Source organism: Ambystoma mexicanum, chromosome 6p (assembly GCF_040938575.1).
Source record: "Ambystoma mexicanum isolate Mex_15411 chromosome 6p, UKY_AmexF1_1, whole genome shotgun sequence".
NCBI lineage: Eukaryota > Metazoa > Chordata > Amphibia > Caudata > Ambystomatidae > Ambystoma > Ambystoma mexicanum.
The window spans coordinates 41091831-41108510 of record NC_090935.1 but is presented as its reverse complement, the minus strand read 5'-3'; the positions used below and the strand labels follow the sequence as shown (position 1 = coordinate 41108510).

The 16680-nt window shown below is 43.3% G+C and overlaps 1 protein-coding gene across 1 annotated transcript in view; it reads left to right on the top strand.

The window, feature by feature from the left end:
* The window catches only part of LOC138511181 (sialic acid-binding Ig-like lectin 15), a 156647-nt gene that overhangs the window by 97406 nt on the left and 42561 nt on the right, over positions 1 to 16680 (top strand). Inside the window, exon 3 of the mRNA XM_069626690.1 lies at positions 10030 to 10158. Coding sequence (XP_069482791.1) covers positions 10030 to 10158 — 129 coding nt within the window. The remainder of the gene's footprint in view (positions 1 to 10029; positions 10159 to 16680) is intronic.

Sequence of the window (16680 nt, the reverse complement as noted above, 5' to 3'; positions counted from 1 at the left end):
CTCTCCAGTCCTAGCTTGGCTTGTCACGTTCTCTCCTTTATCCTTCCTAACCATGGTGGGAGACTGCAGATCTCTGTCCAATGCTAGGTTGGCTTGTCACTTCCTCTCCTTTATCCTTCCTAACCATGGTAGGAGACTGCAGACCTCTCTCCAGTCCTAGCTTGGCTTGTCACATTCTCTCCTTTATCCTCCCTAACCATGGTGGGAGACTGCAGATCTCTCTCCAGTGCTAGCTTGGCTTGTCACGTTCTCTCCTTTATCCTTCCTAACCATGGTAGGGGACTGCAGACCTCTCTCCAGTCCTAGCTTGGCTTGGCACTTTCTCTCCTTTATCCTTCCTAACCATGGTAGGAGACTGCAGACCTCTCTCCAGTCCTAGCTTGGCTTGTCACATTCTCTCCTTTATCCTCCCTAACCATGGTGGGAGACTGCAGATCTCTCTCCAGTGCTAGCTTGGCTTGTCTCTCTCTCTCTGCTTTATCCTTCCTAACCATGGTGGGAGACTGCAGACCTCTCGCCAGACCTAGCTTGGCTTGTCTCTTTTATCCTTCCGAACCATTGTAGGGGACTGCAGACCTCTCTCCAGTCCTAGCTTGGCTTGTCTCTCTCTCTCCTTTATCCTTCCTAACAATGGTGGGAGACTGGAGATCTCTCTCCAGTCCTAGCTTGGCTTGTCTCTTTCTCTCCTTTATCATTCCTAACCATGGCAGGGGACTGCAATGACCCTCCAGTCCTAGCTTGGCTTATCACTTTCTCTCCTTTATCTTTCCTAACCATGGTAGGAGACTGCAGACCTCTCTCCAGTCCTAGCTTGGCTTGGCACTTTCTCTCCTTTATCCTTCCTAACCATGGTAGGAGACTGCAGACCTCTCTCCAGTCCTAGATTGGCTTGTCACGTTCTCTCCTTTATCCTTCCTAACCATGGTGGGAGACTGCAGATCTCTCTCCAGTCCTAGCTTGGCTTATCTCTCTCCTTTATCCTTCCTAACCATGGTAGGAGACTGCAGACCTCTCTCCAGTCCTAGCTTGGCTTGGCACTTTCTCTCCTTTATCCTTCCTAACCATGGTAGGAGACTGCAGACCTCTCTCCAGTCCTAGCTTGGCTTGTCACGTTCTCTCCTTTATCCTTCCTAACCATGGTGGGAGACTGCAGATCTCTCTCCAGTCCTAGCTTGGCTTGTCACTTTCTCTCCTTTATCCTTCCTAACCGTGGTAGGGGACTGCAGACCTCTCTCCAGTCCTAGCTTGGCTTGGCACTTTCTCTCCTTTATCCTTCCTAACCATGGTAGGAGACTGCAGACCTCTCTCCAGTCCTAGCTTGGCTTGTCACATTCTCTCCTTTATCCTCCCTAACCATGGTGGGAGACTGCAGATCTCTCTCCAGTGCTAGCTTGGCTTGTCTCTCTCTCTCTGCTTTATCCTTCCTAACCATGGTGGGAGACTGCAGACCTCTCGCCAGACCTAGCTTGGCTTGTCTCTTTTATCCTTCCGAACCATTGTAGGGGACTGCAGACCTCTCTCCAGTCCTAGCTTGGCTTGTCTCTCTCTCTCCTTTATCCTTCCTAACCATGGTGGGAGACTGCAGATCTCTCTCCAGTCCTAGCTTGGCTTGTCTCTTTCTCTCCTTTATCATTCCTAACCATGGCAGGGGACTGCAATACCTCTCCAGTCCTAGCTTGGCGTATCACTTTCTCTCCTTTATCTTTCCTAACCATGGTAGGAGACTGCAGACCTCTCTCCAGTCCTAGCTTGGCTTGGCACTTTTTCTCCTTTATCCTTCCTAACCATGGTAGGAGACTGCAGACCTCTCTCCAGTCCTAGATTGGCTTGTCACGTTCTCTCCTTTATCCTTCCTAACCATGGTGGGAGACTGCAGATCTCTCTCCAGTCCTAGCTTTGCTTATCTCTCTCCTTTATCCTTCCTAACCATGGTAGGAGACTCCAGACCTCTCTCCAGTCCTAGCTTGGCTTGGCACTTTCTCTCCTTTATCCTTCCTAACCATGGTAGGAGACGGCAGACCTCTCTCCAGTCCTAGCTTGGCTTGTCACTTTCTCTCCTTTATCTTTCCTAACCATGGTAGGAGACTGCAGACCTCTCTCCAGTCCTAGCTTGGCTTGGCACTTTCTCTCCTTTATCCTTCCTAACCATGGTAGGAGACTGCAGACCTCTCTCCAGTCCTAGCTTGGCTTGTCACTTTCTCTCCTTTATCCTTCCTAACCATGGTGGGAGACTGCAGATCTCTCTCAAGTGCTAGCTTGGCTTGTCTCTCTCTCTCTCTCCTTTATCCTTCCTAACCATGGTGGGAGACTGCAGACCTCTCTCCAGACCTAGCTTGGCTTGTCTCTCTCTTTTATCCTTCCGAACCATGGTAGGAGACGGCAGACCTCTCTCCAGTCCTAGCTTGGCTTGTCTCTCTCTCTCTCCTTTATCCTTCCTAAACATGGTGGGAGACTGCATACCTCTCTCCAGTCCTAGCTTGGCTTGTCTCTCTCCTTTATCCTTCCTAACCATGGTAGGAGACTGCAGACCTCTCGCTAGTCCTAGCTTGGCTTGGCACTTTCTTTTCTTTATCCTTCCTAACCATGGTAGGAGACGGCAGACCTCTCTCCAGTCCTAGCTTGGCTTGTCACGTTCTCTCCTTTATCCTTCCTAACCATGGTGGGAGACTGCAGATCTCTCTCCAGTCCTAGCTTGGCTTGTCACTTTCTCTCCTTTATCTTTCCTAACCATGGTAGGAGACTGCAGACCTCTCTCCAGTCCTAGCTTGGCTTGGCACTTTCTCTCCTTTATCCTTCCTAACCATGGTAGGAGACTGCAGACCTCTCTCCAGTCCTAGCGTGGCTTGTCACTTTCTCTCCTTTATCCTTCCGAACCATGGTAGGAGACGGCAGACCTCTCTCCAGTCCTAGCTTGGCTTGTCTCTCTCTCTCTCCTTTATCCTTCCTAAACATGGTGGGAGACTGCATACCTCTCTCCAGTCCTAGCTTGGCTTGTCTCTCTCTCTCTCTCTCTCCTTTATACTTCCTAACCACGGTGGTAGACTGCAGAGCTCTCTTCGGTCCTAGCTTGGCTTGTCTCTTTCTCTCCTTTATCCTTCCTAACCATGGTAGGGGACTGCAGACATCTCTCCAGTCTTAGCTTTGCTTGTCGCTGTCTCTCCTTTATCCTTCCTAACCATGGTAGGAGACTGCAGACCTCTCTCCAGTCCTAGCTTGGCTTGTCTCTTTCTCTCCTTTATCCTTCCTAACCATGGTCGGAGACTGCAGACCTCTCTCCATTCCTAGCTTGGCTTGTCACTTTCTCTCCATCTCATGGCATGGTCCCCCGTGTACCACCACCCACTCAAGCACACCTCTGGTACTCCCCTGCCTCTCAATCATGTCCCCACTGAGTGGCACCTGATCCCCTTGTCATCTGGGTGTATTTCTCCTCTCCTTGTCGCTGCTGTTTGCAGGTTCCATCCATGTCTGACATCCTTAACCTCTTGAGCACTTGGCCTGGCTTTCCGGACAGTCCACTCCTGCAATGCCTGCTCCGGCAGCACGTAACACTTCAGGGCCCTCTTTGCTGTCTGCTCACACCCTTTTTTCCATTCTGCAGTGCTGTACCTATTGTCAGCTGTTCTCCAGCAAAGGATTGTATCCTGACCCTTTGTAGAAACTTTCCAGTAGAATTGGTGGCATATGTGATGTAATTTGCGATGTCATCAATGATGTCATTTATGATGTCATCTTTGATATCCTGGGTGATGGGGGATGTGGTGCTTTAAAAAATAAAAGAAATGATAAACATCACAGGCTTGAATTAAGGGGTTGCCGCGTAACTGCAAACTAGAAACGAGGTACTTTGGTAGAGCTCTTCATTAGAAAGGGTGATAATGGAATGGTGTATTCAATGCCCCTACCTCTACCCCCAAGTTATCAAATGACACAAAATTTCAGCAACAAGAAGTTTGAGGTGAGTGTGCAATACCTTTAGTAGTTAGATTTTCTTCTGTTCTTTTTGATCAATTCTTAATACTTCGGGTGCAAACCCACTGGAAATGTGCCTCCGTGAAATAGCACTGTAAAGGACTATCGTTCAAAGACCATGGCTGTGAAGCCAGCGGTGCGGGCTGCACACCTCTGTCCATTACTATGTCGCTTCTTGAAGTTGGTAGTAGCTGTAAATCAAAAGTATGAAAAAAGTATCAAAAATCACGTACTCAATTAGTTTCATATGTTTTTGCCAAATATTTATCCGTAGTACTCTGAGATTTGGAATCTCCTTTCATGCAGGTGCCATAAGGACGGCCAATGCATTTCGGAAAAAACTTCCTTCATCAGGGCCTTATTATACTGGTAACGGTGATCATAACACAAATAAAAAACCAAAGTAAAACGTTGTTCAAAAAGCCATATTTGACAGCAGTCCATAAAGTAATGTTGTATAGTTCCAATGCTAACCATATATATTCCACGTGCATTTAACATTGTAACCATTAGCAGAAATGGGGGTCATAGTCAACCCATCCCCCCAGATAGACATTTCAAAAGTGCATTAGTCCCATATAGTCGTGTACATCGTAAACGCGAAAATATTGCAAACATTAAATCAAAACAGGATGAGCATACATACGGATTGGGATGATACATTTGAGTGATGAGTTCACGGAATATGTAATACAAATAAAGAAGAAGCAATGTGTGTTAATAATGGCTCTAGTACCAAACAAGCTAAGATGTGCAAAAGTATTGCAGTATAAACTGACCTCTCATTTCTGTTACGAGGTATCTGCAGGTGTAAAAAAAGAAGCCGGGGATTCTCCCTGCATTGCCCGATGCAATCGAAGGCTCAGGACACGATCTCTCGAGTGGATCTGTAAAGTTATATCAGACGTGGGAGGGTCATAAACTGTTGTAATACTGGACAGCATCCAGAATCTTAAAATAGAATGCGGCTTACCTGATGTCTCCTTACACCCAGCTTCTACTCTCCGTGAAACCGCGGGAACGCGCGCTGCGCTGCAAGTAGCCTTGTTGATATATGGCTGTTATGGTAACACCTGCAGGCTAAGGAAACTATGGGTAGTGCCTGGCGGCCATATTGTAGTGGGCACCCGGACCCTAAAGGTAGCCCTGCTGCACTACTAATGTACATCATTCTAAGTTATGCTTGAACTTGGATGGCTCGTATTCCAAGTAAATAATGTTAGCCTAAAAAATAGGCACCAGGTCTACAGAAATCTGAAAAGACCGAAGTGCGGTCAAACAAAGACGCAAGCTGCATGCGCAGTCCATGATTATGTAAGTGTTAGTGTTACTGTAACAAGACCTATAGTGGAAATGCCCGTGTGTGCACCATTAATAAAACTACTGCGCTGCATGGGATGCTACTGGCCAGCCCGTGAGTAATTAATGTTATTGTTAAAATGATGCCTTAAAGATGGTGCTGAGTCCCTGATCAATAAATAGGGGAGCTTAAAAATGGAAGTCGTTGTGATGAACACATTCATTAGTATCCTGGATAATACAATTAGCCACATGTTTACTCTTACATGTCCGTCTCATCCTAAAAACTGAACAACGCAAAATACAGGACCATACGTGACATGTGACTGCCCCTTCAGTGATATACCTTCTCCAATAAATATATTCACCTCGGTAAACCCAAAAATGTAATTTCGTGTTCTCAGGATCTAAATAGGTTCAATAAACTATTAAAATGGCCACAGAATAATACAAATGTATATGTATCATATTAATCTCATATACACATCTTATTGTACTTACGTTTTCTGACAGGCAAGTGGCATGGTACCTGAGTTTAATGTTTGCTCCTGTTTTGGGGTGCGTTATTGTGTTCCCCATCATCACGTTATTGCAATTACTGCAGCTCATACAGGGGTAAGTGCCAGGGTGTTTATAAAAATAAGATAAAAAACGAGTTGGAATTAGTACTGGATGAAGCATTGGAAAATCATTGGATTACAGAAAAAACCAAAGCATACCTGTTCACATTATACCCTAAGATGCCGCATTTATATATTCTTCCCAAAATACACAAAAGAATGGAAAACCCCTCAGGAAGACCAATAGTGGCTGCAACAGAGAGCATCTTACAACCCTTGGGCACATACATAGATTACTTTTTGCAACCCATCGTTCAAGCAACTTCCACATTTGTTAAGGACACTACCCATTTTTTACAAACACTGAATCATATTGAACTAGAAGAACAAGATATTCTGTTTACCATTAATGTCGTAAGTCTCTATACGAGCATTCCCCATGAACAGGGTCAAGAGGCATTTCAGACCCTCCTGCTCCAAACGGGACAGATTGGAGCAAACAAAGAGTTTCTAATGATTCTACTAAAGTTTATATCGATGCACTCTTGCTTTGAGTATGATCATAAGTATTACAGACAAATATCTGGAACAGCCATGGGGGCAACCATGGCGCCGGCCTATGCCAACTACTTTATGCACCAATTCGAGAAGGAAAACATCCTGGAAAACATAAGATGGAAACCTTACTTGAAAACTTGGGTTCATTATATCAACGTCATTTTCGGTATATGGTCAGGAGATAAGAAGGAATTGGAGATTTTTCTAGCATACTTGAATGGCATAGACACACGCTAACAATTCACCCTAGAAATTGGGAACCCTAATATACACTATTTGGATGTACAAACAGTGATAAATGGAAACAGAATAAACACAACGCTGTATACAAAACAAACAGATCGGAACAATCTTCTTCACTGCATGAGTTTTCACCCACCAAATATGTTACGCAATCTACTGTTTGGACAAATGTTAAGGATCAAACTAATAGATAGCGATCCAGAAGACTGTGAGAGACAATTAGAGCTACTTCAAGAACGATTGAAAGAAAGAGTCTAGTATTCATCACAACATATGCTATACAAAGTAAGAAGATTAAAGAAATAATTCAAGATCGATGGAGTATTCTGACAAGTGATACACGGATTAAAGATTTGTTTCCGCAACCACCAGTCTTTGCCTATAAAAGAAGCAATAATTTACGCAATATGCTAGTTAACACAAGAGGCACAGGAAACCTGATAAACACCCTGGCACTTACCCCTGTATGAGCTGCAGTAATTGCAATAACGTGATGATGGGGAACACAATAACGCACCCCAAAACAGGAGCAAACATTAAACTCAGGTACCATGCCACCTGCCTGTCAGAAAACGTAATTTATATCATCAAGTGCCCTTGTGGTATTTACTATACAGGGGAAACAGCACGCAAGATACGAATGAGGATCAATGAGCACAAATCATGTATCCGTAACAACAATATGACCTCAGCAATAGCAAGACTTTTCAAGGCGAATGGACATTCTGTAACACAATTGAGGTTCGCAGTACTTGAGGCACAATCAACCGAAGGATCCAGCAAAGACATGAAGAAATGGAGGGCAAGGCAAGAAACTTTCTGTATTGACAAACTAGACTCATTATCCACTGATGGGATCAATGAGGAATTCGATTTAAGTTGTTTTTTGTGACTTTAAATGATATTGGCAACATTGCTACCATTCAATTATGTGAATTATGTATAACTATGTTCTTTACCACGTGATTTTTTACATAACCATCCCAGCGATTGCCACTTCAGGTGGCGTAGATATTTCCTTGAAGATCCCCTCGCATCCATACATTGTTTGATGACACAAACCACGAGTAACTAACAGCTTAAGTACAATAAGATGTGTATATGAGATTAATATGATACATATACATTTGTATTATTCTGTGGCCATTATAATAGTTTATTGGACCTATTTAGATCCTGAGAACACGAAATTACATTTTTGGGTTTACCGAGGTGAATATATTTATTGGAGAAGGTATATCACTGAAGGGGCAGTAACATGTCACGTATGGTCCTGTATTTTACGTTGTTCAGTTATTAGGATGAGACGGACATGTAAGAGTAAACATGTGGCTAATTGTATTATCCAGGATACTAATGAATGTGTTCATCACAACGACTTCCATTTTTAAGCTCCCCTATTTATTGATCAGGGACTCAGGACCATCTTTAAGGCATCATTTTAACAATAACATTAATTACTCACGGGCTGGCCAGTAGCATCCCATGCAGCGCAGTAGTTTTATTAATGGTGCACACACGGGCATTTCCACTATAGGTCTTGTTACAGTAACACTAACACTTACATAATCATGGACTGCGCATGCAGCTTGCGTCTTTGTTTGACCGCACTTCGGTCTTTTCAGATTTCTGTAGACCTGGTGCCTTTTTTTAGGCTAACATTATTTACTTGGAATACGAGCCATGCAAGTTCAAGCATAACTTAGAATGATGTACATTAGTAGTGCAGCAGGGCTACCTTTAGGGTCCAGGTGCGCACTACAATATGGCCACCAGGCACTACCCATAGTTTCCTTAGCCTGCAGGTGTTACCATAACAGCCATATATCAACAAGGCTACTTGCAGCGCAGCGCGTTCCCGCGGTTTCACGGAGAGTAGAAGCTGGGTGTAAGGAGACATCAGGTAAGCCGCATTCTATTTTAAGATTCTGGATGCTGTCCAGTATTACAACAGTTTATGACCCTCCCACGTCTGATATAACTTTACAGATCCACTCGAGAGATCGTGTCCTGAGCCTTCGATTGCATCGGGCAATGCAGGGAGAATCCCCGGCTTCTTTTTTTACACCTGCAGATACCTCGTAACAGAAATGAGAGGTCAGTTTATACTGCAATACTTTTGCACATCTTAGCTTGTTTGGTACTAGAGCCATTATTAACACACATTTCTTCTTCTTTATTTGTATTACATATTCCGTGAACTCATCACTCAAATTTATCATCCCAATCCGTATGTATGCTCATCCTGTTTTGATTTAATGTTTGCAATATTTTCGCGTTTACGATGTACACGACTATATGGGACTAATGGACTTTTGAAATGTCTATCTGGGGGGATGGGTTGACTATGACCCCCATTTCTGCTAATGGTTACAATGTTAAATGCATGTGGAATATATATGGTTAGCATTGGAACTATACAACATTACTTTATGGACTGCTGTCAAATATGGCTTTTTGAACAACGTTTTACTTTGGTTTTTTATTTGTGTTATGATCACCGTTACCAGTATAATAAGGCCCTGATGAAGGAAGTTTTTTCTGAAATGCATTGGCCATCCGTATGGCACCTGCATGAAAGGAGATTCCAAATCTCAGAGTACTACGGATAAATATTTGGCAAAAACATATGAAACTAATTGAGTACGTGATTTTTGATACTTTTTTCATACTTTTGATTTACAGCTACTACCAACTTAAAGAAGCTACATAGTAATGGACAGAGGTGTGCAGCCCGCACCGCTGGCTTCTCAGCCCTGGCCTTTGAACGAAACTTCAGCAAACTCCAGCTCGTTCAGAACAATGCACGTAGGGTCGCTCTAAACATCCCAAGGCGTGAACACATTTTGTCGGCCAGAAGAAACGCTCATTGGCTACCTATACGTGAGCGTATTATCTTTAAAACATTAGCCATAACCCACAAATGCCTCTCAAACTCTGCCCCCAGCTACCTTTCACAAAATCTCAACAAAGCTCAATCTTCAAGACCCACCCGCTCCTCTCAAGCTCACCGGCTCATCACTCCAAGGTTCAGACTAAACAGATCCGGCGGGCTGGGTTTCCCGGTCATTGCCACCAAGAACTGGAACTCATTACCCCTCGCTCTAAGATCAGAACAATCTTATTGGTCCTTTCAAAAACATCTCAAGGCACTGTTATTCTCCAAGCGCCCCTCCCTGGCTTGATTTACTCACCAGTGGCTATGAACCGATTGACGACTGTGTCACCCTGTAACCTGCGCCTGTGGCTTAATGCAGTAGCCAGCGCCTTGGTGCCATTGGGTTCACAGTGCTTTTCAAATGTAAAAATAAATAAATAAACTAAATGAGTGGTTTGTGGTGGGTTTGCAGCGTCATCATCTGCCATGGCTCATTGGGTCCTCTTGTTGCATCCACAGCAGCGGAGCCGTCATCCTCGGAAGCCTGCACACCCAGCTACTTCCTCATCGCCGCTTTGGGCGCCCTCTGCGGCCTCCTGTTCGCCGCCCTGCTGGCGTTGCTTGGCTACATGGTCTGGGGCCGGAGAGGTAGGTTTTTGCCAGAAATCAAATGTGGATGTAAAGCCTTCGGATAGGATTTCTTGTTCTTTGGTTCCTTATACCTAACCTGGTTTTAGAAATCATTTTATTAGATCGAAAGTGAATATGTTTTTAACAAACGAAGTGAGGGGTGCAAGAAAATGATTGTGTATGAGAAAAGGCTGTGCCGCTTTTGCAACAAGATGACAGAGAAACTGAACCATTTATTTATTTTAGTTTTATTTGCATTTTTAAAGCGGTCCCACAGCCCAGGGGCATCGAGGCACTGTTACAGGAATATGTCTTAGTTGCGTATTTATAATGCGCTTAATACCCAGCGGTTTCTAAGCGTGTCTTGTTTAAAGGCGCGCCCGTTGCCGCTGAGCTACAGAATGTAATGAGTTGGTTGTGATAAGGAGAAGATTGGGGATATGTGTACATTCTGAAGAAACGAAAGAGATGAGAGCACCAGGAACAGTTGGATTACCGCAGCCACGCTCCTCCTCAGACTTTTCGAATTTTATAACGTCAGCCGGCTGTAGGGATCCTTGGGGTCATGCTCAATTGTCCCAGTGGAAATTGCAAGTGTTTGTGTTGGATTCCTACTCAATTGGCGCTGTACACATTTATGACGTGCTCCATGCCTTTAAACGATGAAGGTTTTAGTCCACTCCTTTTGATTTGATACCAATTAGAATTTCATCATTGTGGGTGCCGACACGTGTTTCAATCATTACACGGTCTTTATCAAGGCTAAAAATGGGTGTTCCTTTTGTATTGTGTTCTGATATCAGTTGGTCCCTTTCAGGCTCAGTGCCTCTAAGATACCAAATTTGTAGCTTTGATAAAGACCTTGCAATGGTCGAAACACATGTCGGCATCCACGGTGATGAATAAACTTCTAATTGGCATCAAAGCAAAACGAGTGGACTAAATCCTTCATCGTTTAAAGGAAGTGAGCACGTAGTACATGTGTAAAGAGCCAATTGTGTAGGAATCCAACACAAATATACACACTAATGACTTTTGGTGTGGAGTTGTAGCAGGCAATTCCACAGCGCTGTCATTAGTGGTGTAAAGGTTTCTGAAAGAAATAGGTATTAACGGTGATATCATTTTGGAATAATTACCGTGCATGGGACAGTTCTCCATGAAAGTGTTTTAAACGTAAGTGGTTTTATGTTACGCTATATATTATGATGAATTAGTTGTTTTCAATGTAATGCCTGTATATTTGGCGATGAGTTGAAATGAAATACAATGGAATGGATTGTAGGTTTTTTATGTAATAAATTCAATGTATAGTGTTATTTCAAAACGGAGGCTAACGCGGAAGCAGGAGCAAAGACAGAGCTGGCGAGCCAGTTAAGGGTGCCCTGCTGTGGGAGCCCAGGAGAGGGCCGGGTAAAAGAACACAGCGGCTGCCACTGCCTACCTGCCAGTATATCCAAGCACGCTGATTCATAACTCTGCTACTTCCTTTCCGTCCTTCAATAGTTCGGTTAATTATCTTTATACATTTATAAACCCACTGAGCCCAGTCCCATGCCATGACCTGTGGCAGGCGTCTGCACCTCTGGCGCTCTCCATGGACTACAACTCCCATGAGCCCTAGCCAGCATAGACAAAGGTGCGGGATCATGGGAGTCGCAGTGCCAAACATTTGGTCAGCTGCCAATGGCGCAGCTATGGGGTCGCACCTGCTGGCACTAAGATGAGCATAGCCCCCCTTGTCTCTCCACTGTGCTTTGAGACTCCCCCTCCCACATACAAGTTCCTGGGGCTGGTCCTAGCCCCCACCATTATTATTCTCTTAACTTGTGCTTGTTTGTGGATGTACACAATGATACATATTTCAGGGAACACAACCTTTTCATCAGCATGCAGTTCCCTAGAGCTCTCTGGAGGAGTTCCGCGGGATTAGTGCTACTGGGAAGCTACTGACCACCCGATCCTAATTATAGGTGGAGAGAAGGTACTGCAAGGAGCCATTTGACTTTACAGGAAGCAGGAAGCAAGCTCTGCGCATGCGTCAGGTAGTTTCCTGTCCAACACACAAAGCAGCCAGGCCACGCCCCATCGAGTGTTTCCTCTGAACAGAGAAAGGCACCTCACAATTCCACTAGAGCCAATCAGATCCCAATGCTCCCAGGCTTCAACTGGAAAAAATAACTTTAAAAAAATATATATTATTTGTTACTGTGTTTAGTTTAAAAAAACACACTTTTTATACATTCCAATACAAAGATTTTTTAAAAAGACAAAGCGAAAAAAAACAAAAGCAATGAAAACAGAACAAATGCAACAGCGACCGGCATACATATTTTAAAAGTAAAAGTTAACAATCTCATCAATTGGTTGTCTTACCAAAATACAACCAAAAATCTGAAACACAGCATACATTCCTAGTTATAAAACAATTCTCATCAAAATTATTCGAGCAATTCAAGAAAGCGGACTTATCAATCCATTACCAACTTTCTGTGAAGACAGTCCTCCGTGCAATCATTATTTACAATCATTAAGAAAAGCTGCGGATACAGATCTAATTGTCGCCAAGGCCGATCTTACTTGTAGCCCATTTAATAGCCTGGGCCACCACTCTGCTTGCGTCAGATTAATACATTCAGATTAAAAAAACGCCCAGACTGCAAACAGTTTGGCTGTTGTTCAGGCATTTGCCAGTTACTGCCATGGTATGCCCAGCAACTGACACCATTCACCATGTTCCATCCTATGTTCCGGGACTACCATTATGGCAGATCACTGCAGCCACATAAGCAAAAAACTGTGGGTTTTGACAATGCTTGTTTTACTATGCATAGTTGAACGCAAGATCTTTACTGGTTTTTAGTTCGTTTACAGAAGGTAACATGTAGACGGTCCTTCAATGCCAGCGATGCATGTATGCACACAGATTCGTAAACAGAAGGGAACATGTAGACGATCCTTCAATGCCAGCGATGCATGTATGCACACAGATTCGTAAACAGAAGGAAACATGTAGACGATCCTTCAATGCCAGCGATGCATATATGCACACAGATTCGTAAACAGAAGGAAACTTGTAGACGATCCTTCAATATCAGCAATGCATATATGCACACAGATTCGTAAACAGAAGGAAACTTGTAGATGTAGACGATCCTTTGATGCCAGCGATGCATATATGCACACAGATTCGTAAACAGAAGGAAACATGTAGACGATCCTTCAATGCCAGCGATGCATATATGCACACAGATTCGTAAACAGAAGGAAACTTGTAGACGATCCTTCGATGCCAGCGATGCATATATGCACACAGATTTGTAAACAGAAGGAAACTTGTAGATGTAGACGATCCTTCAATGCCAGCGATGCATATATGCACACAGATTTGTAAACAGAAGGAAACTTGTAGATGTAGACGATCCTTCAATGCCAGCGATGCATATATGCACACAGATTCGTAAACAGAAGGAAACTTGTAGACGATCCTTCAATATCAGCAATGCATATATGCACGCAGATTCATAAACAGAAGGAAGCATGTAGACGATCCTTCAATGTCAGCGGCGCATATATGCACACAGATTCGTAAACAGAAGGAAGCATGTAGATGTAGACGATCCTTCAATGCCAGCGATGCATATATGCACACAGATTCGTAAACATAAGGAAACATGTAGACAATACTTCAATGCCAGCGATGCATATATGCACACAGATTCGTAAACAGAAGGAAACTTGTAGATGTAGACGATCCTTCGATGCCAGCGATGCATGTATGCACACAGATTCGTAAACAGAAGGAAACTTGTAGATGTAGACGATCCTTCAATGCCAGCGATGCATTTATGCACACAGACCTATAAACAGTTGGAAACATTTAGACAATTCTTATGCACAGATTCGTAAACAGAAGGAAACATGTAGATGATCATTATGCACAGATTTGGAAACAGAAGGAAAATGTAGACGATCCTTCAATATCAGCAATGCATATATGCACGCAGATTCATAAACAGAAGGAAGCATGTAGACGATCCTTCAATGTCAGCGGTGCATATATGCACACAGATTCGTAAACAGAAGGAAGCATGTAGATGTAGACGATCCTTCAATGCCAGCGATGCATATTTGCACACAGATTCGTAAACATAAGGAAACATGTAGACAATACTTCAATGCCAGCGATGCATATATGCACACAGATTCGTAAACAGAAGGAAACTTGTAGATGTAGACGATCCTTCGATGCCAGCGATGCATGTATGCACACAGATTCGTAAACAGAAGGAAACTTGTAGATGTAGACGATCCTTCAATGCCAGCGATGCATTTATGCACACAGACCTATAAACAGTAGGAAACATTTAGACAATCCTTATGCACAGATTCGTAAACAGAAGGAAACATGTAGATGATCATTATGCACAGATTTGGAAACAGAAGGAAAATGTAGACGATCCTTCAATATCATCAATGCATATATGCACGCAGATTAATAAACAGAAGGAAGCATGTAGACGATCCTTATGCACAGATTTGTAAACAGAAGGAAACATATAGATGATGCTTCAATATCAGCAATGCTGATATGTACACAGATTCACAGAAGGAAACATGTATACGAATCTTATGCACAGATTCATAAACAGAAAGAAACATGTAGACGATCCTTATGCACAGATTTGTAGACAGAAGGAAAATGTAGACAATCCTTTACATTAGCGATGCATATATGCACACAGATCTATAAACAGTAGGAAACATTTAGACGATCCTTATGCACAAATTCGTTAACAGAAGGAAACATGTAGATGATGCTTTAGTATCAGCAATGCCTATATGTACACAGATTCACAGAAGGAAACATGTAGACAATCCTTATGCACAGATTCATAAACAGAAAGAATCATGTAGACGATCCTTCAATGCCAGCGATGCATATTATGCACACAGATTCGTAAACAGAAGGAAACTTGTAGATGTAGATGATCCTTCAAATCAGCGATGCATGTATGCACACAGATCTATAAACAGTAGGAAACATGTAGACAATCCTTATGCACACAGATTCGTAAACAGAAGGAAACATGTAGACGATCCTTCAATGCCAGCGATGCATATATGCATGGAGATTCGTAAACAGAAGGAATCATGTACACGATCCTTCAATGCCAGCGATGCATATATGCATGGAGATTCGTAAACAGAAGGAAGCATGTACACGATCCTTCAATGCCAGCGATGCATATATGCATGGAGATTCGTAAACAGAAGGGAACATGTAGACGATCCTCCAATGCCAGCGATGCATATTATGCATGGAGATTCGTAAACAGAAGGAAGCATGTACACGATCCTTCAATGCCAGCAATGCATGTATGCACACAGATTCGTAAACAGAAGGGAACATGTAGACGATCCTTCAATGCCAGCGATGCATATATGCATGGAGATTCGTAAACAGAAGGGAACATGTAGACGATCCTTCAATGCCAGCGATGCATATATGCATGGAGATTCGTAAACAGAAGGAAGCATGTACACGATCCTTCAATGCCAGCGATGCATATTATGCATGGAGATTCGTAAACAGAAGGAAGCATGTACACGATCCTTCAATGCCAGCGATGCATATATGCATGGAGATTCGTAAACAGAAGGGAACATGTAGACGATCCTTCAATGCCAGCGATGCATATTATGCATGGAGATTCGTAAACAGAAGGAAGCATGTACACGATCCTTCAATGCCAGCAATGCATGTATGCACACAGATTCGTAAACAGAAGGGAACATGTAGACGATCCTTCAATGCCAGCGATGCATATATGCACGGAGATTCGTAAACAGAAGGGAACATGTAGACGATCCTTCAATGCCAGCGATGCATATATGCATGGAGATTCGTAAACAGAAGGAAGCATGTAGACGATCCTTCAATGCCAGCGATGCATATATGCATGGAGATTCGTAAACAGAAGGGAACATGTAGACGATCCTTCAATGCCAGCGATGCATATATGCATGGAGATTCGTAAACAGAAGGAAGCATGTACACGATCCTTCAATGCCAGCGATGCATATGTGCATGGAGATTCGTAAACAGAAGGAAACATGTAGACGATCCTTCAATGCCAGCGATGCATATATGCATGGAGATTCGTAAACAGAAGGGAACATGTAGACGATCCTTCAATGCCAGCGATGCATATTATGCATGGAGATTCGTAAACAGAAGGAAACATGTAGACGATCCTTCAATGCCAGCGATGCATATATGCATGGAGATTCGTAAACAGAAGGAAACATGTACACGATCCTTCAATGCCAGCGATGCATATATGCATGGAGATTCGTAAACAGAAGGAAACATGTAGACGATCCTTCAATGCCAGCGATGCATATATGCATGGAGATTCGTAAACAGAAGGAAACATGTAGACGATCCTTCAATGCCAGCGATGCATATATGCATGGAGATTCGTAAACAGAAGGGAACATGTAGACGATCCTTCCATGCCAGCGATGCATATATGC